The 20,792-nt window shown below is 29.1% G+C and overlaps 1 protein-coding gene and 1 non-coding gene across 2 annotated transcripts; both read right to left on the bottom strand.

Annotated features, from left to right (window-relative positions):
* Nucleotides 1-4,982: 4,982 nt before the first annotated feature.
* Nucleotides 4,983-8,486, bottom strand: LOC129882101 (gamma-tubulin complex component 3). Its single transcript, XM_055956252.1, has 2 exons — nt 5,916-8,486; nt 4,983-5,822 (listed from the first exon to the last, which is right to left on the bottom strand). Exons 1-2 carry the CDS (start codon nt 8,411-8,413, stop codon nt 5,513-5,515), a joined length of 2,808 nt encoding a protein of 935 aa, XP_055812227.1. The 5' UTR covers nt 8,414-8,486; the 3' UTR covers nt 4,983-5,512.
* A 2,031-nt stretch (nt 8,487-10,517) lies between these two features.
* TRNAL-AAG (transfer RNA leucine (anticodon AAG)) lies at nt 10,518-10,598 on the bottom strand. The gene has a single exon. It is a non-coding gene; the product is annotated as a tRNA-Leu (tRNA).
* Nucleotides 10,599-20,792: the final 10,194 nt, after the last annotated feature.

Here is a 20,792-nt window from a genome sequence, read left to right as displayed (position 1 = left end):
ATTGAGATACAAGATTGGAATTCTTCTTTACCCATGATACGCACTGTACTTTTTTTCTCTTAGTTTAGGTTTTGTCTCACTGGGTTTTTCTAGCATGGTTTTTAATGAGGCAGCACTCAAGGCGTATTACCAGATGTGTGTACTCTTTTCCTTCACTAGGCTTTTTCCCACTGGATTTTTTCTAGTAAGGTTTTAACGAGGCACAACATCTATGGGTGTTCAGAATAACTATATATATATATATATTTGTTCTTTCACTAGAATTTTTTTTATGGACATCTAAGGAGGAGTGTTGTAAAATTATTATCTCTCCTTCTTATTAATTTGCTAAGTTCAATTTATTTTATAACACGTTATCACTATTTGCTAATAAAGGCAATAATGTCATAAATGTGAGGAGTCCATGGATTTTTTCTTTGGGGAATTAAATTCTACTTAACCAACAAGATGATAAGCGCTTTCTGTGTCTCTTTTTACTTTTCAAATTTTAATTTGACACATTTATTAAGAAAATAATAATTTGTATAGTAATTTTATCATTTTATCCCTATTAATTGATAGAATTTTAAAAATATTTACTCACTAGAGTATATTTTTAAAAGACATTAACTTAATGTTAATAAATTGCGGATATAATAATAAGAAGAAAATTATCCTTTTTTAATTTGTCAAAATTGACAAGTAAAAAAGAAAATTAAATTAAAAAATATTTGACAAGTCAATTGAAACGAAGGAAGTATTATAATCCCAAAAGTCAAAATGTTACATAGTCAAACAATCATGTTACTATTTATTCTCTCCATCATTTATGTAGCATGTCCCTCATAAAATCATCTCTTTTTTTCCCATGTTTTTGGGTAGATATATAGTTGAACATTAAATATGTATGATATAAATAATTTTATATAAGCGTGAGTTTATTAAGAACATGCTCTTAAAAAAAAAGATTTTGAGGTTTAAGATTAATTGATAGTTGAACGTTGTCTATTTTTTTTCTCAATATTTTTTTTATTAATCTCCTATTATTATTTTATATTATTTGTTGTTATGGTTTCCTTGGCTCCAATTATTATATTATTTGTTGTTGTTATTGTTCTCTTATTAATTATTTTTGGATTCTTCACTCTTGCATTTGCTTTACATATATACTTAATTTTGATATGTTTTACTTGAGTCGATCGAGAACAACTTAATCTATATCTTTTCAAGATAGGGATAAGACTATTTACACATTATCCTCTTTAAATCTCATTTATGAAATTACACCGAATAAATTTGATCTATTTTAAATAATTCAAAAATATTTTTGACTTTTTTGCCTATTGTATATGAACGCGGTGCCTTTCAATAAATTTATGACTATTGTAACAAAAAGTCAGCCATGACAATTAAATTTTCTTGCTCATTTAATTTCTACCTAAATGTTTGTGTATATATATATTGTTGGGTTTGGCTAACCTGAAAAGAGACTAGTGTTACTCTAGAAAAAAAAAGATTAAAAATTGTACAAAGCTTCTAACCTAAACTTTTTGTGACAATTGACTTCTTAAACCATTTTATTTTAATTAATTAGCCGTTGAACTTGAATTGGAACATTTATTTTTAAAAGTTTTTTGAGTGCGTAGTTTGATTTTAACTTTTGCAATATGTTTTTCTATAAGAAATACTTTTGTGATTTAGATCAGACTTGAAATAAAGGTAGCTCATTGAGGACATGATCCTTTGTTGGTGCTATCGATATTATTTTTATTGTATTCTCTTAGCTTATTAAAGACATGATCCTTTGTTGGTACTATCGATATTATTCCTATTGTGTTCTCTTTTTCTTCTTGTTTTGTAATTACTCGAGTCTAGAGTCCATTAAAAATAACATCTTTATCCTCATGAGATAAAGGTAAGGCTAACCGCATACGTACACACCACTCTTTTCAGATCATATTGATGAAATTTCACTAGATATGTTGTAATTGTATATTTAATATTTTTTTGTACCACTTCTTTGAATTTATGCAATTTTAATACATGTCCTATAACTTTTCATATTATGATGTATTTTTAGATGATAATTTTATGTTAAAAGATTTAAAAATATATAAACCCTGTCTTTTTAGGTTTGTGCTATGTGACTCACCTACTATTGAATAATTAATATCTTTTCACCAATGGCTTTCTTCATATAAAGCTCAACTTGGCTATCTCATAAGTGGTTGTTGACTTATCTTTTTTTAATTCAATGCATGTTAGCAAATTGTGCCAATTGCCCAAAATTTTTATTAATTGTTACTTATTATATTTGATTCTGAAATTGGTATTTAACTGATAACTTTTAGGGTAAACACTATCTTGAAATATTTTTGGATTTCCAATAAAATGCTTAATAATGCAATAAACTAATGTTTAATCAAGCTTATTAAAAATTCTTTATTGATTAATGGTCATTCTGTTCCATAACAATATGCTACTTTAGTGACACACAAAATATATAAACCACTTCTCCTTGCCTATTTACTTGTAGTTTTGAACTGTTTGTTTCTGAAAACTATTTAGCAATTTGGAAGAGTAGTCTTAACGTAATTGCTAAAGTTATTTGCATGTGATTAGGAGGTTATGGGGTTAAGTTGTGGAAATAGCCTTTAGTAGAAATACAGGATAAAGTTACGTACGATAAATCCTTGTAGTCTGACTCTTTCGGTCTTTCCCGCACCCTGCACATAACAGAAGCTTAGTCCAGTTAGAAATGCAAGGTAAAGTTGCGTATTATAAATCCTTATAGTCTGACTCTTTCGGTCTTTCCCGCACCCTGCACATAACAGAAGCTTAGTTCAGTTAGAAATGCAAGGTAAAGTTGCCTACTATAAATCCTTATAGTCTGGCTCTTTCGGTCTTTCCCGCACCCTGCACATAAAAGAAGCTTAGTTCGGTTAGAAATACAAGCGTGCTATAAATCCTTATAGTGTGATTCTTTCGATCTTTCCCGCACCCTGCACATAATAGAAGCTTAGTTAGGTTAGAAATGCAAGGTAAAATTGCGTACTATAAATCCTTATAGTCTCACTCTTTTGGTCTTTCAATCCTTATAGTCTGACTCTTTCGTTCTTTCCCGCACCCTGCACATAGCAGAAACTTAGTTCGGTTAGAAATGCAAGGTAAAGTTGCATACTATACTCTTTATAGTCTTACTATTTTGGTCTTTACTACACCCTGCACATAACAGAAGTTTAGTGCACCGAACTGTCTTTTAATTATTAACAATAAACAACTAGTTATTGTCTGTTTGAGTAATATGTTTTTTTTTCTGGACATGAAAACCTTGATGAATAAAATATGCACAATGAATTGAATTTTTTTAAAAAAAAAAAATTAGTGTAAAGAAAATAAAAAAGGAAATCTCAAAGAAGTTTAAACTGGCAGTAAGTAATCAATGGGCTTATTTGGGCCTTACATCTCAAAAATGGGCCGTCCACTCGAGTTGATCCGTAAATATAACAAAGGGACAATTTCAAATATATACAATAAACTAATTAGTTTACAACAAATATAGCCATATTTTATTTACATAAAAAATAACCAAAATCATAGGAAATATACAGTGCCTATACAATATAGCTTGCCAAAAGTTATAGAAAGTATACATTGACTATACAATATAGATTACTTATACATGAGCTATACACTGAATATACACTCAAAAACTGAATATAACTTGATTATACATGAAATATATACTGACTATACATGCTTATACAGTGAATGACTAATTTTTGATAATTATTTTTACCGAATGGCCATGTGGAGTAATTATCCCTATAACAAAATGTTATACTGGAGCTTTCAAAAAATAGCAAAGATTTGAAAGATAATTAGGTTCCTTAACTACAGTTTGCCTAATTACATTCCATAGTTATAGTTTCTGTTGCTATACCAATTTTCGTTTGTATATCTCATTGCATTATACAAATTAGGCTTTTCCGTTTGTATATTTGACTGCATTATACAAATTGAGTTTTCAAATAGATTGTATATACAAATACGAATTTGCTTTAGAGATTTATATATGAGCTCCTAAATTTGTTTTGTATACATATATAAACCTTTAGAGATTAGTATATGTGCCCCCACAGATGGTATATGAGCTCAGAAATATACAAACCAAAGAAAATATAAATTTGCTTTAGAGATTTGTATATTTATTTCCAGAATTGTATATGAGCCCCTAGATTTGTATAATAGCAATTTCATTAAACTATAGCCAATTTACGTAATCTTTTGAAACTATAGCTATATTAAATAATATACTGGTATTGTTTGCCTATTCGCGTAATTTTTTCAATATTGTTTTACAACTTTTGTTGTTATTTTCAAAAGTTTTACAAATATAACCTTTGAAAGATTACCCTTCTAGACAGTTTTAGACTCGGATGTAATATTTGCTCATCCTTAAAGACAAAATAATATACTATTGTCTAACATTTGCAAAAACATATAAATTTTTGACAATAATTTAAGATTCTATCATAAGATTTTCAATTTGTTCAAAAGAATCTTTAGAGTTTGAAAGGTCATAGTTGCAAGAAAAATAATAAATAAAAACGACCATTTACTAAATAATTATCCTAAAAAGGGACAATTGGCCAAAATTAGACCTATATAACACAACTTAGTTGTTATGTTAATTGTTTCATCAACTTATTTGGATTAGTTTGTTCCAAGTTCGGACAACAATAACATACCCAATGTAATTCCACAAGTGAAATCTGAAGAAGGTAGTGTGTATGCAAACTGATAGAAAGGTTATTTTCTAAAGACTCTCAGCTTAAGCAGTTCGAAAAACGAAAATAACGAGAGTTTAAAGAGGCTTATATATTGTTACATAAAAAAGATAAAACTCAAAATTATCTATTTCATCAAAGCAATGGCAAATGAAGCAACACATTATCTTCTAATCACTAAGACAGTACAAACAATTGAAAAGGAAATCAAAATTTTACCAATTGAAGAACAAACACTATATTACAGATATACAAGCTTCGAGCTGCTTGCTATAGCAGCCAAAAAAGAACAAAAAAACCCAAACAAATAGAAACCCAAACAGAACTACAATGTAGCATCATGATGGTTAGTAACATCAATATACCCGTGGCCTCAATCAAGAAAGCACCAACCAGTACCCGTCTTGGAAGCTGAAAGTGCCCTTCTGAAGAGGAAGAAACGTATCAGTGAATGTATACTGACATTGGAGAGAATTTGACGTAGAAAAACTCTTAAGGGAAGTCCATATGACGCCTAAAGTTAAGCAATAACTCGCAAACTGGTAGACCTGTGTTAGGGTGGCCAAGAAGCTATCTTTCATCGTGTGCATGGTAGTGATTTGACTAATGGAAACATGCTGAACACTTCCAGAAGCCAGTGAAACATCTGCGACAGATGCAGGTCCCCATAGATCTGCTTCCCTATAACTGGATGCAGGTGATGAAAGAGCAATTGCAAATCAGTAAGTGTAATAGACACAACACTAGAAAAGTTTCCCTCTTGTAATTGGCTGTAGCTGACTATAGAACTCAGTGAAGTTGAGCCTAAACATGAGAAACTTCAAATCAATGTGCTGCTGCACGGGCAACTGAGAAATGAAGCCCTCAAAGATGGTTGTATAATCCTTTCCAATCACGTCCATATCATTTCCCATATTTCTGAGGAATTCTCCAGCGCGTTGAGTCAAAGCTTTTCTGCCTTCACCGAGCCATGAACCTGGTTCTGAAGATTTATCATTTGATTTTCCCCGTGATCTGACTTTATCACGAGAGTTAATTGATGTTTCTGCAGTCCTGTAATTTATGAGGAGATACAAGCTGTTAGAAACATTATAATACTAGAAAACGTCCAAATTTAACATAGAGATGGAGAGAAAAGATCAATACCTTGATTGCAGCTCATTAATGCCTTCATATAGTCGATCTGCCAGACTTCGGAAGCGCAATATCAGGTCAAATAAAACAAAGAGTGTCTTGTTAAGCTCCTGAGAACGTTCTCCAAGCAAAGACTTCTCTAAAATAGAAAACAAATACTTTTCATGTGCTGCAAGAAGATCATCAAGGTCTTTAGCTAATTCCATTTCTTTCACAAGATTAGACCATGAGACCTCCAAAACTTCAAACATGATGTAGTACTGCAAATTAGAAACAAAGTGATTCATCTCGTCCCAAAGAACTTGACACTTTCTTGATGTCAAAATCAACTGTAACTTAACAGCTTGTGGCAACTTGGAGAAGAAATGGGAAGTGATACAATTTGGTTTCATTGTCTTCCAAGTACCAGTTAGCGCGTGTTCTACCCTTCTAAGCTTCCACAAAAAATTGAAGATTCTTATATATCTTGTCATTACAGACTCCGTAAAAATTGTATTCAAAGGAACACCTGCATCATATTCCAGAGAAAAGACATCCCACCCTCTATCTCCAGTGTTATGTGGCATCATCTTAACCCTTAATCTAGCGCGTATATCACAACCATCATACTGCGCATTAGATGATGTGATAGCACTCTCCAACAAGGTTGCCAGCTTAAACGAGCTGATAGTATTAGCCGGCTCAGATAGCTCAGGACCAACTATATCCATTAGATACTGTACAAAATCACCTTGACCAAGAAGCAAATAGCGCTTAATGGCAAGACAATGTTCCTTGAACTTGTACCTTTTGTGCATAAGTTCAAGTAAATGCTTATCGATTCTTTTTGCTGCTTCTGTAACCAAAGATTCAAGTGCATCAGTTTCGCCATACCCAAGACTTCCTCTCGTGGTTGTAGTTCCAACAGCTGCTGCTGCTTCTGTTGCAGCATCAGCCCAACCACGATCATCACAACAAACTCTGAGAAAGTTGATTGATTTACCGGTCCTTAAAATCTGTTTGGCAAGAGACTGAGAAATAAAAGCAGGAAGCATGGCAGCATGAAGCCGGTAACCTTCTCTCCAAAGGGACTCGTCTTTTACAGGTTGACTCACAATGAAAAACTCAGCAAATATATCTTCAAGTTCTCCTTCAAGCACCCATCTCCTCACCATCTCAAAAAGAGGGGAACACACTCGACGCAATAACCTTTTCATGAAATCATTAACAAGTGGATCACCATGCTGAGCATGCATGTGAATTGTACCAGCCATTGCCCCACCCTTTAAGCTCTTACAGTTATCAACTAAAACAGCCATCAATCTCATCTTCACAATTGGCTCAGCAAACCAAACTGACAGTCTTCTTAGAGACATATAATTCCCTGAACAAGCCCCCTCTGAACCCAACGGTATTGGATTCATTGCCTGCCCTTCGAGCACCGCTAACAATTTATAGTACTCTGAAAGCTCATCTTGCAATGCAGCACAAAACGCTTGTCCAACTGTGCCTACGTCTTGAGCAGGGAATTGATTCATACTCTCTGAGATGTACCCTTTAACTTTCCTAAACAACCAGCCGAGCTCACAAAGCTTCCTAACAACACTTCTTGTAGCCCTTGGAACTTTCATCCAATCAGGCAACACATAGCCATCCTCATTCTTATCATACTTTACATACTTCCCATCGATCCCTTGACAAGCATACAACACATCCCTCACCAAAACATCCTCAGATACCTCATTTTCTTCCTTCGACAAGTTCACAAACTCCTTATACGCCATATCACGCAAGTTTTCCGGATCCTTGGAAACCATCAAAACACCTCCACTCCATCCCTTACCTACTTCACCTTTAGCCCTCAAAACCCTCGAATTATCACCTACACAATTCAAACTCTGGAAATCATCACTCAAACTACCATCACTATAGCCCTTCTCCATTTTACCCAATTTACTCACCAAACCCTTAGAATCCTTACTATTATCCTTGTAACCCTGCATAGTGTTCAAAACCATAGAACAATCATTTCTGAGCCCAAAATTACAATTCGATTCACTTCCAACCAATTCCGGTAAACCACCCGACAATGCAGAGCTTAGAAACCCGTTAGGTGCTACAGAAGTAGACTGGTGTTTTTGAATTTTCCGGTCTTCGGAGACAGTTTTAAGCAAATAAAGAACAGCCCATTTGTTTCTTACACTACCCTGTCCTGTTTTCGACGAGAATTTGGTATATACATCAGCAAAAGTAAGGGCATCAGACGATTTACCTTGAGTAGCTAACCGTCGCTTAATGGATTCCACCATTGCGGACTCATCTGCAGCAATTGAAGGTGTCATTCGACTGGAGAGTATGCGAATGGCGTATCTCAGAGATTGATGGTACTGTTGATCGGAAGGTATGATAGGGTTAGGGTTTAAGGGAGTGGACTGGTGGGAGTCGGCGGTGGTGGAAGGCGGAGAAGTGGAAAGTAAGCGGTGTACTAGCTCTTTGACTAGATCTAGTGCTCTTCGGTCGCCGTCGTCCATGGTGGATCTGCGGTGGCCGCGGCGGAGATGGTGAAGTGAAGTGAGAAGGTGGTGAATATGCCTAAAGGCACTGTTTTTTATTTTTATTTTAATTTTGATTTAATATGGGCGCGGAAATGAGATTTTTTATTTTTTTAAAATAAATCAATTAAAATATTTTTTGAACTTTTAAATAAGTTAAAGCTAATATTATTTCGAATTTCATCATGTTTTTGGTACGATAAACAATTATTTGATATTATTCTCTCTTTATCAATTTACATGTCGTGTTTATATACAAAGAAAACAAGTATGCAATATGAAAGGATTTCGTTAAGTCTATCGATCTAAAACTCAATTCTAAAATTCCAACAAAGATTCCATTTGAAGTTTAGTAATAAGAATGGATGTTGCACATGTTCTTACTTCAAAAAAAAATTCTTAAAAAGTCGTCAAATTTGATACATTTGATTTCCCATTTGATAGGGGTATAAAGGATAATAGATAAAATACGATACATGATTTAAGAAAGAAATAAAAAACTTTTAAAACTTATAGCTCTTAGCAGGACACAAATATTTTTATAATTGTAAATCATCTTATTAAGTTCTATTTAGTGGGAATATTAAAAAATTAAATTTTACTGAGTATGGAAGTATAACTTTTTTTTGAACAATTTTGAAGAAAAAAAAGAGAATACATATGACATAAATTAGAAAAAGTATTATAAATTGAAATTTTGAGTTTTTCCACTTAGTCGACTTTTGAATTGCAATTCTCTTTGTTAAATTTGATATATTCTCTCTCAAATACAATATGTTTTTGGTCTAAGTGGGATAATATCAATCACTTGATGTCAATCCAACACATCGTTATGATTATCGCATATCTATTTTATCTTTTCATATGATTCTGTCTCTTTTTTATTTTATAGTCAAATATTTTCGACTTCTTTTTTTTTATGTTCTTAATCATTTTTATATATATAAATTAGATTAGTAGGTTAGTTTTAGTGGATCGTCATCTCCACCTGTTATCTCCTTTTATGACATGTTATTGTTGTGGTCATATTTATAGTTATTTTTGCCTTGCTATAATGACTTTTTTCTTCTTACTCAAAATTTAAAACCTTTGAATGTTAATTGATCTTTCTTTATAAGTTGTTGCTTGTTAAATCCAATATAGACTATTTCACATTGATCTAGCAAATTATATCATAGTCTAATCAAAAATATTTTTTTATAATAAGGATGAAATAATAGAAACTATCTAGAATTTTATCAAACTTGATCCATAATGATGGTAGAATTGCAAATACACTACGTAGAACAAAGTGCTGCACTTGCTAAGTTAATTCTTAAAGTAATTATATACCAAATATTATATTGATTGGGTTATCCATTTAAGGTTGATTACCAATTGAGGGGAGTTACGACCTTGCTTTCCATGGGCTACAATTCATTTTTGTGAAGAAAAAGTTTAATCAGCTTAAAATTAACTTGAAAAGTAGATTCGTCTCTATCTGAGATATATAGACAAATCTCTCTCGCCTTCTTTTATCTCGCTCGCCACTCTCCTATATATCTGGAATTTAGATACATGTATCTATGTATTCGGAATACATGACTATCTCGCTTGCCTCCCTACCATCTTTCTCACCTCTCTCCCTATTTTTAGTGTATCTGTCAGTGAAAATATATGTATATAAGTGTATCTTTCTCAATATATGATAGGAGACTCTTAATTAGTGGTAAGCTATGTAATTATCTGAAAGTACAGATAAAATTGGTATATATGATATGTATATATGTCTAATAAGGTAGTTTCTAAAAAAAATACATATATCTGAAGAATACTCCATATACACTTATGTGATTTTATTATTTTTTCAAAAATGAACATCTTTTTTAATTTCAAACATTCTCTAAATATTTTAACTAAAAAAAAATTGTAGTTTGGAAATCGAGTACAAGATGGTTTAATAGTTGATATTGAGAGCAGGTTAGTCAATGGGCCTCCACTCAAGTAGTAATGGGCTACATATAGGCCCAAATCTAAACCTATTGCAGATTGGGCTGGGCTTGCTCTTAAGAAATAGGGAATAAGAAAATTAATAAAAAATGAATGTTGAGAGTGGGATTTGAACCCACGCCCTTTCGGACCAGAACCTTAATCTGGCGCCTTAGACCAACTCGGCCATCTCAACTTGTTATTTATTTTGTGTAATATTTTTAATCTAACAATTATTTTTTCCTCGATTTCTTGCTCGGGGTCCAGTACCCTTTTTCGTCCTCAATTACATTCGAATTCACGCAGAAAAGTCCATATTAGAGGGTAAATCATTCTCAAACAAATGTAAATTCATACCAGACCTGAAATTCAAAACACTAATTAAAGATGAAAAACACTTACTATTCCATCACAATTTTTGTTGATATTTTTTTTTAATCATGAAAAAGGTTCGAATTATTACGATTCATCCATTCACTCGAAGTACAGCCACAATGGCTCAAAAAAATTATATTTTAATTATAAATTATCTAATGATAGATTAGCCATAAATTTGTAGTTAATTCCTTTTTTTTAGGTGAGGTATTACAAATAGCATTCATTGTGTTTCAATTATTGCACTACTTAGTTGTTGATTGTTGCTTCCTTTTAGTGAACTTTGCATCATTTTCTTGTGATTTGCTATATTGTTTCCTTTGTATTTGGGATCGTTTGAGCCAAAGGACTTTCGAAAATAGTCTTTCTACATTCACGGCTTCACGAGGTAGTGATAAAATTTGTGTGCACTCTATCTTTTATAAACCTCACTTGTGAGGTTTCACTGTATATGTTATTGTTGTTTAGGTGAAGTATAGCAAGTCAAAAAATATATATTTGAATTTCTAACATTAATAATGAAGAGAGGCAATAACAGGAGCAACAACTATTTTAAGCTTGTCCAAGAGCACCAAAAGATTAATAAGAACAACGACATTTCATCTAAAGTGGATAGAAGGACTTTTATTTATTTATTTTCTTTCTTTTTTTGTGGTGTGAACTTCTCCCATTTGTGTAATATGAGTAAAAGATAATTTGGTGAATTAAATATCTCACGATTAAATAAATTTTTTGATAAAGGATCACACTCACACTTTAAAGAGACATGACATCAACAACTTATTTTAATATAAATATTAATAATTGATTTTACGATTTAAACTCATATCATATATTGACAATTTTTTTATTGTTTCAAAACTCCAATTAGTGTATGTAGCACTAGTGATACATAAAATTCTTGGAATACCTCCTAATTGTGTCATTATTGACCAATCCACTATGTATGAAATCATGTATAAATCCAAATCTCCATTTTGGGGTCATCATCATTTTCTAATTCTCTATAAAGCTCAATTCTAAGTTAGGCTAATTAGCACTGAATTTTCTCTCAGACCAAAAAAAGAAATCATTAATCTTGTACAAACAATTCAAGATATTTTAGCATGTTTACCATATGGGCCATTGAACTATCAAAGTCCTACATGCAATGATGAAAAAAATGAAATTTAAAATTAAAAAAAAAACACGTTGAACTTTACAAACTTTCTTCAAATGTAACAAAATTTTGTGTTTGTGTGACATATATATGACCACATATTGTTAAAAAAGATTGCAAGTCATTCATTTGATTTTTTTTAAAGGATAATAAAGAATCAACAATATAAGTCTAAAGTGAGATATCGTGCACCGAACTATCCTGTTAAGAATATAAGCGAGAATTAAATAAAAGTAGATTATCGCTAACTTTAATCTTTTAGATTAGATGATTACACTATCTACAAAAATATAAATACAAAATATTTTGTACACTAAATTGTCCTGATAAATGCAACAAATTCTCGAATGCACACTCCCTTATAAATAATCACAGTAAATCACCGATCATAATATAAAATTCTCAACTTTATCAGCCTGATATTTGAATATAAACATAAATTCATATAAATAATTTTCTTCCCATGGCATGCTAGAGATTTAATTTCTTGAATTAAATGAAGCTCCAAAGTTGCCTTTCACTTTCATGCATGTAGGACAATACAACACATGTCACTCACAATGTGATTCACATAATTTTATGGTCAAACAAATCAATAAGACAATAACAATTTGAAAAGATGTAATCTCTCCGTTAAAAATTTAAAAAATATTTTCTCATTTTAATCCTATTATTTTACTCTTGTTATTAATTTTTTAATTATATTCAATTTATTTCCCAATACTAGATGACTTAGATCCTATTTAGATTGGCTTATAAGTTACTTACAAGCTGTTTTCAGCTTTTTTGAGTGTTTGACTAGTCAATTAAAAGTTATTTTGTGCTTAAAATAAGCTCCAATAAACAATTAAGTTTGTTTGGATTGATTTATTTTAAACAGCTTATAAGTTTAAAACAGCTTAATTCAAAAAAATAAGTTGGGCTGAACCTACTTTTTTTTAAAACTTATAGGCAGTTTTCAACTCTCTCTCCATTTCATATTAAGTAAATTTTTGAGGGGGTTTTCATTAATCAAAATAATTGAATTGTTCAAAATTCAAGATAGATGTGCAAAACTTTTTTTATATTTACCCTTTCATTTATTGAAGTTTTATATTTTCTAGGAGATAAATCACACTACTTGTAAAGTTATATTTATGATTTACAAAGGGCAGTAGTGAAAAGTATGGTTCAAATTATGTCCTTAAATGTTTTTCTTAAATGGAGTGAATATAAGTTACTGAAAATATGTCCATCCAAACAGACTCTTAATTAATACTCTCTCATTTATTCTGACTTATTTGTACTTTGTACACCTTTTAAGAAACAGTAATTAATATGATGACTTTATCACAATTTCCACATTGATGATGTATAATTTTAGGTTTTGGAAAATAAGTAATTAACATTGAGGATAAAATATGAAAAAATATGTTATTATCTTGATATGCTAATAGTGACAAGTAAAAATGAATGAAATGAGTAATAATTAAGGATAATATAGTAAAATTATCACTCTATTTATTGCTTCTTAAGAATCGTGTCAAGTCAATATTAAATAAGTAAAGATGGACGCTTGGAAAGAGCATTAATTAAAGTTTTCTATTTAGAAAAGATTTTATTTATGTTGCATCCTTTTCAAAGGAATTTTAAAAATTGAGGAAACCTTAGTTACCCCTGCCCTCTTCTATATTCTTTCCTAGTTGTGGCTATAACTTTGAGGATCACTCTTGTATTGTCTCTCTCTATATATATTTTGAGAGAATAAAATATTAATTGAAGATCTAATTAACTTTACTCCATGGTGCAAAATTGAGTACAATTATTTTAGAAGTTTGAAAAAAAAAGAATTGTAATTTAAGTCAAAAGATTTTGAAGTGTTTGAAATTGATGTTTTCAAATTGTGATTTTTTTTCTAGGATTAAAATTTATTGTTTAATATTTTTTAAAAATATAGAAGAGAAATAGATGCATATACGTATCATTTGATAAGGCGTGTGTGGTGAGAGAGATCGTATTTCTTGAATTGGTAGATAGTAATAGAATATTATTATTATTTAAGAAAAAAACATTAAAAATTAGTCTAATAGACCACTCATTCGTGAGTACAACAACAACCAACTCAGTGTATATATCCAATAAGTGGATCGAAAGAGGATGGTGTACATACGCAAACTTATTTTTACTTTCGAGGGTAGATTGGTTATTTTCTATAGACTCTCAATCAGTTCAAGTTATAAAGTATATCAAACAACAAGTATGTATAACAAATATGTATTAAAGTGAAGAGAAGAGTATCAACACAAACAATTAAATACGATATCTGCAGCAAATGAAACAACAAGTAATACTAAAATGAAAGAATGAGATAGTAGGAGAGTAATACTAACAAAACTGAAAAAGAAACTAGATATGATCAACTACCTATTAACTTTTTACCCTAATCCTCAGCTTTCATATGTTGCTATCTTCCTATCTAGGGTTATGCCCCTGAATGTATGTCATGTCTTATCTAATCACCTCCCCAAGGACTTCTTCGACCTACATCTATATCCCCTCATACTCATTATAGTCAATCTCTCAAATTTTCTTACTGAGGCATCTATGCATCTTCTTTTTACATGCATGAATTATCTCAACTTCACCTCTTCCATCTTTTCCAGCAAGGAGGTCACTCCCATCTTATTTCAGATATCTTCGTTCCTAATCCTATGTATCCTAATATGTTCACATCTTCATCTTAATATCCTCATTTTCGCTACTTTCATCTTCTGTGTGTACGACTATAACTCCTATATCAATTATTAGGAAGATTGTTACCAAAAAGCTAAGACCTAGTCAGAGAAAATTCAAAACTTTGAGTTTATGAATTCATTAGTAGTTGAAAATAATATTATACAGATTAAGTGAATTTCTTAATATAATATAAAAAATTGTCAAAATTATTAATTTTTGTTGAATACGAAACGAATACTCTAGCTCTGCTCCTACACCTCAATTAGTATCGCAAAATACTAGGATGAGAAACAAATCAAAATAAAAAGTATCGAATTTTTAGAACGTACCACCATTAGACCAGAGAGGACTTTACACATAAATTCTATCACTACTATTTTTTTCTTGTAGATCAAAATTTAGTGTTCCATATTTCTTAATTCACTATAACAAAAAGGGAATTAAATGTAGTATCATTTGATAAGGCATGTGTGGTGTGAAAAGAATGAGACGTGACCCTATGTCTTATCTTTTAATTTCCAAAAGCATTTCTTATTTTCAAACTTTAGAATAGTTATTTTCTTGTCCTTATCACATTAGAATGATATATATGTCTATTCCCTATGATAAATAAAGCTGTTAGAAAAGACTACTTGTTCACATTGTTTTCCACACAGAAATTTAGAGGAAGAGACCTATCAGTATTTTATTATTTTTGTAATATTTGCATGAATAAAAGGGTCTTACTTTTTGACTTTAGAAAAATATTTCCAAAGTTGATGAGGTAACTGATGATTTGATGACATTCAATCTAGAAAAAAAATTCTAAAAAAATTACAGAATCTAAAGATATTTGCATCTATAGAATTTTATTTATTGCATTATAATAGAGCCTAGAGTTTAATTTATACTATTTACAATATATGTAAACTTTTATAGCAAATTTGATATAATAATTAACTTGAAAAATAATGGCCGTTAAATTAAACTTAGAATTCGAAACTTGAGATATGCAAAATAAAAAGACTCCCTGAGAGATTGTATTCTTTGTTTTAGATCTTGATAGATTTTTTTATCGATTGAAGTTATTAACACATATTGGCCTTCCGTTTTTATTTTCAATATTCGACAATTTTCACATATCTTTTGCCTATCTCAATAATTGTTTTATTTGAGGAGGACACTATTAACTCAAAAATAAATAGTAAAAAAAAGAAATTGTTTTGAACGATAGATGTCTTTCACATCCAATTATAACAATGAGTAACTTTTTAATTTCTAAATGACAGTTTCAAAAACAGACACTTCAACATCAAAAAAGCGTATTTGTAAAAATATTTGAAAAAGAAAGAGGTATTGGATGACATTAAAGGCTTTTTCATTAGCAAAATTTATTTCTATCAAAAATTCAAAAAGTTTTTTTTACATGTCAAATCAAAATAAATAAATAATAAAAGATGTAAAAAAATATTTATAATTTTAGAGCATAACAAATCATAATTTTTTTGTTTTAATCCCAAATGAATGTTCGGCTATATTAGGACGGTGATGACTGATGAGAGGAAACTCACACACGCCAAATTTAAATTCAAATAGATTATATACATCATGATATAGTTTTATTTTTAAATTTTTTATGCTATAGTACTAAACAATTCCTAATTTCCACGACTAATCATGATGATATACTTTTTGGTAAATTCCTTTCTTTGACAAATGAAACACTTCCAAGCAAATAGTTACAATATTAATTCTAACAACCAAACCCACTAAACTAGAATGTTTACAGTCAAATCTCGTGGAGTAATAATTAATTTTACCAATATAAAATCACGTTCATACTTTGTTTTCTAGGTTAATATCGTATGACTTGATATAAAAAATTACAATCTTTCTAAATTAATAAATTCGCTAGTGATAATATTTTCCTTCAGTTTCGACGTAGGCCAATGAAAAGAATCATCGATTTTGATAAGATAATAAAATAATAAATTTTTAATTTTTTTTTATATAAATATATGATTTCATTACTATTATAAATTAATAATTCTTTAAAATTATAAAAATATCTAAGATAATTTAGTGAAATATGATTCTATTGCTTGTTTAATTTTTTTTTTGTTAAAATTGTTGAAACTCATATCTAACTTTTCTTATTGCATCCAAAAATTTATGTTGTTCTCTTCTCCAAAAATTGTAAAGAGTTCTACACGCAATAAGGGGTCGTTTGGAAGAGTATATAAAAATAATGCTAAATAGAGTGTATTAGTAATGCTTGCATTAATAATACTTGTATTAGTTATGCTTGCATTAATTATAGATAGAATATTTCTTATGCATTATTTGATTTATTGTATTAAAAATAACATGCATTGCATAAAAATATTTATTTACAAAAATATCCTCAACAATTATGGTGGAAAAGATGTAAAAAGGATTTTGAGAGGTAATTGAGTCCTTAATCATGTTAATGCATGCATTAAATTCCATTGCATTACTAATACCTAAAAATTCATGATATTAGTAATACACATCTTAATACACAATAGAGTGTATAACTAATGCAAGCATTAGTTAAACTTAACCTGATTAGTGAAAATTTATATATATATATATATATGAAAAAGTGTATCAAACAAGATACTACTAAAATACCTAATTAATGCATGCATTAATTTTGCTAGTACACTATACCAAAAGATCCCTAGTATTTTCTTATGCGTAACTGGTTCCAAAGGTATTATATCCTCTTCGCTTCATCGTCAACATTGTTTTTTCTATGATATCCATTATTTCTTCTAAGCTCTGAAAGTCTAAACATATATCATTTTCATCCGGATAATCTAACTCTACAAAATAATAATATTTCATGGTTCCACAATATTAATTTAGAGAGATTTAATTGTATTCTTATTAGTCAAACTTAACCTGATTAGTGAAAAATTACACACACACACACATATATATATATATATATATATATATAATGCTGAGTCACAAACAAGGTTGAATTTTACCATGAAAGTGAAAGGAGGAAGACCATGTTTTTTCTATTGATTAATGGAGACGAAGGTCCACTCAATTCCCAGAATTAATGAAAAAGATTGAAACGTATTTCAATTATATACACAAGGATTATGAGGTCAAATCTTTTTATAATAGTATCATTTGTCTAAATAATTTTATATTGTCATAATAAAATATTGTTATAGAGAATATACATATATTATAACATTATATGATAAAATAATTTTTTTAAAAAAAATAATAATTATAAAAAAATATTATTATAAAAATATCCTACATAGATCAAGAACACATCATCAAAATTAGACTAGGCGAATAGAAATTCAAGAATATTCAGATGACACAAGTTATACATTTATTCGTCAGAAATAAGTATGAAGCATTCATTGAGGAATCAATAAGAGAACATATATAGAACAACATGGCTGTAGTGCATGCAATACGTGATTGTTTCATCTTTAATTAAAAAAAACAAATTCAAATTCTAAAAATAAAAAAAATTACATTGGAATCATGAATTTCGAACGACAGATAAAAAATAAAAAAAATAAGAGAAGATAGATCACTTGACATGATGCCTTGGCTATATATTGAATCGATATATATATATATATATATATATATATATATATATATATATATATATATAATAAAAACAAGACGTGTGGATGGATCGACTCATTAAATTCTCAATTTTAAAAGATAAAGTTTGTACGGCTCTTCTAAATTATCCATGGTCATTATGTTGGACTTTTTGGCAAGTACTTTTAAAAAGTTTCTTATTCTTTTAATTTTTTATGATGAAGGATATACATATATATTGTTTGATCTTATCGATATATACATTTAACAATATCAAGGATTTGTTTGTGTTATTTTATTTTTTATTTTTGAAAAGAAAAACAATTAAAATGTGTTTTTCGATATTACTATGTTTTTCAAACTGTAATTAATATGCATAGGGTAGCTCGTCTCAAGAAAGTCAAAGCTATGAAAGTTTACACAATTTAGGCACTTTAATTAATACTTCCTTCATTCCATATTAAGTCAATTTTTGAGAATTTTTTTATTATTTAAAATAATTAAATTATTTAAAGTTCAAGATAGATATTTGAATTTTTTTTATATTTGTCCTTTTATTTATTAAAATTTTATATTTTTTAGGAGATAACTCACTCTACTTGCAAAGTTATATTTATGATTTTACAAAGGGCAATAATGAAAGTATGGTTCAAATTATGTCTTTAATTTTTTTTTAATATATGTACATAGCCTTACAAATTCACTTAATATGAAATTAAGGGAGTAATGAATAACTACTAGAAATACTATCAACTTGGGATTAGAACTGCTTCTTCTATGTGCTCCCTCCGTCTCAAATTATCAATGATACTTTTTAAAACTTGTTATATCAAATTTATTTTTTGTTCATTTTCATTTATATAGTTTTTTAAAAATATATTTTTTATTTGTTATTTTTAACATATCAAGAGTAGATAATTATTTTTTCTATTTTATTCTCAACATTAATTACTTATTCTCCGAATCATTTTTCAAGATCCAAAACCATACATCAATTAATATGAATATTGTGGTGAAATATTCATATTAATTAATTATTACTCTCTTTTACTGACAGTAGTTATTCATTATAGAGGTAATTTTACTAAATCACCCTTATTAAATAATTAATTAATTAATACTCCCTTAGGACTTTGATCCACATAAATTTGTTTTTTGAATTTTAATTCAAAAGGTATGTGATAGTTAATTCGCTTGAGATATAATGTACAAAGATTGATATGCCCACACTAGTTACACGTAAATATCTTGTACTGGGTGCAAGGGAGTTTCTTTATTATTACCAATTAATTAAAAATTTACTAAACATATATATTATTAATTATTTAAAACCAACTATTAATATGTGAAAATATTATTCTAAATTTCAAAATCAATAAAATTAAAATTTTAACTTCGCTTATACAAGTATCAGATAACTTTATATATCAAAACTAATATCCTTGCATCCGCTAAATTTGATCATGTTTGTTAAAACATCATTTATATCGGGTTATTAATTAACACAAATTATAAAAATTTACTTGTTTTTATTTCATAATAAAGTAATTTGATTGTGTAATTAATACCATGCATAGAACCTAAACATATGTTTTTGTTTTATTATGTATTATTTAATTCATGAACTTAATTAATAGCATTCACATTTTATTACTTACTCCCTCCGTTCTTTTTTATTAGTCAATTTTTGACTTGGAACACCTATTAAGAAATCAATTATTGACATGGTAAATTTATTATTTTATTCTTATTAATCACAAAAGATATAATTCAAATTCCAAAATATTTTGATACCAAAGATATTAACTCTCTCAATAAATTGAGGGTATAATAGATAAAAAATATTACAATTTTTTGATTTGTCAAATTCAATAAATAAATAAACAATTAAATTAGAAAATTTTTGACAAGTGAAAAGAAACAAAGGGAGTAGATATTTAATATTCTGGCATGTTAGTGGTTAGAAAGTCAGCAAGCACAATTTTTTTATATGATTCGAATAGTAAGTTTTTCTAGGTAGAGTTAAATAGTAAAAAAAAACAAATCAAAGAGAGAAATCATATAAATTAAACCATGACTATTAATACCATAAGTATATAACTTTGTAGTGGAATTAATTAAACAAACTATACGTTTACCTTAATGTTCAAGTCAAAATTAAAGTTCTTTGATTTTTTTTTGTTTTGTTATATTCCACACACATGCATATAGATATTATATCCTTCATGTATAAGTAACACTAAGAAAAACAAAAGAAATGTTGATCTAGAGAATCTTACTTGGTTATTTTATTTTAATTAGATATTTTTTAAAAAAGAATTTCTACAAAAGTATTTAAATTTTCTTAAAAATTATGTTGAAAAATAACTTTTATGATAAAAATAAAATTAAATAAATTTCATAAGTGATATTCATGATGATTGCCTTCCCCACTCTCGTACCAATCTACAACCGTTGGGTCGTTTGCTTCAAAACCAAATTATTCAAGAATTATAATTCTAGATTTATAATCGGAAATTATAAATAGTTTCACCTTCTATATGGGATCGATAA

The sequence above is a fragment of the Solanum dulcamara genome, chromosome 3 (genome assembly GCF_947179165.1).
Source record: "Solanum dulcamara chromosome 3, daSolDulc1.2, whole genome shotgun sequence".
NCBI lineage: Eukaryota > Viridiplantae > Streptophyta > Magnoliopsida > Solanales > Solanaceae > Solanum > Solanum dulcamara.
Note: the sequence above shows the minus strand (reverse complement) of the source record. Positions and strands in the feature narration are given on the sequence as shown.

Coding starts and splice junctions, on each gene's coding strand:
- LOC129882101 (XM_055956252.1), bottom strand. CDS start 8,413: ATGGACGACGGCGACCGAAGAGCACTAGATCTAGTCAAAGAGCTAGTA. Junction 5,823..5,915: donor ATTAATGAGCTGCAATCAAG/GTATTGATCTTT, acceptor CATAAATTACAG/GACTGCAGAAACATCAATTA.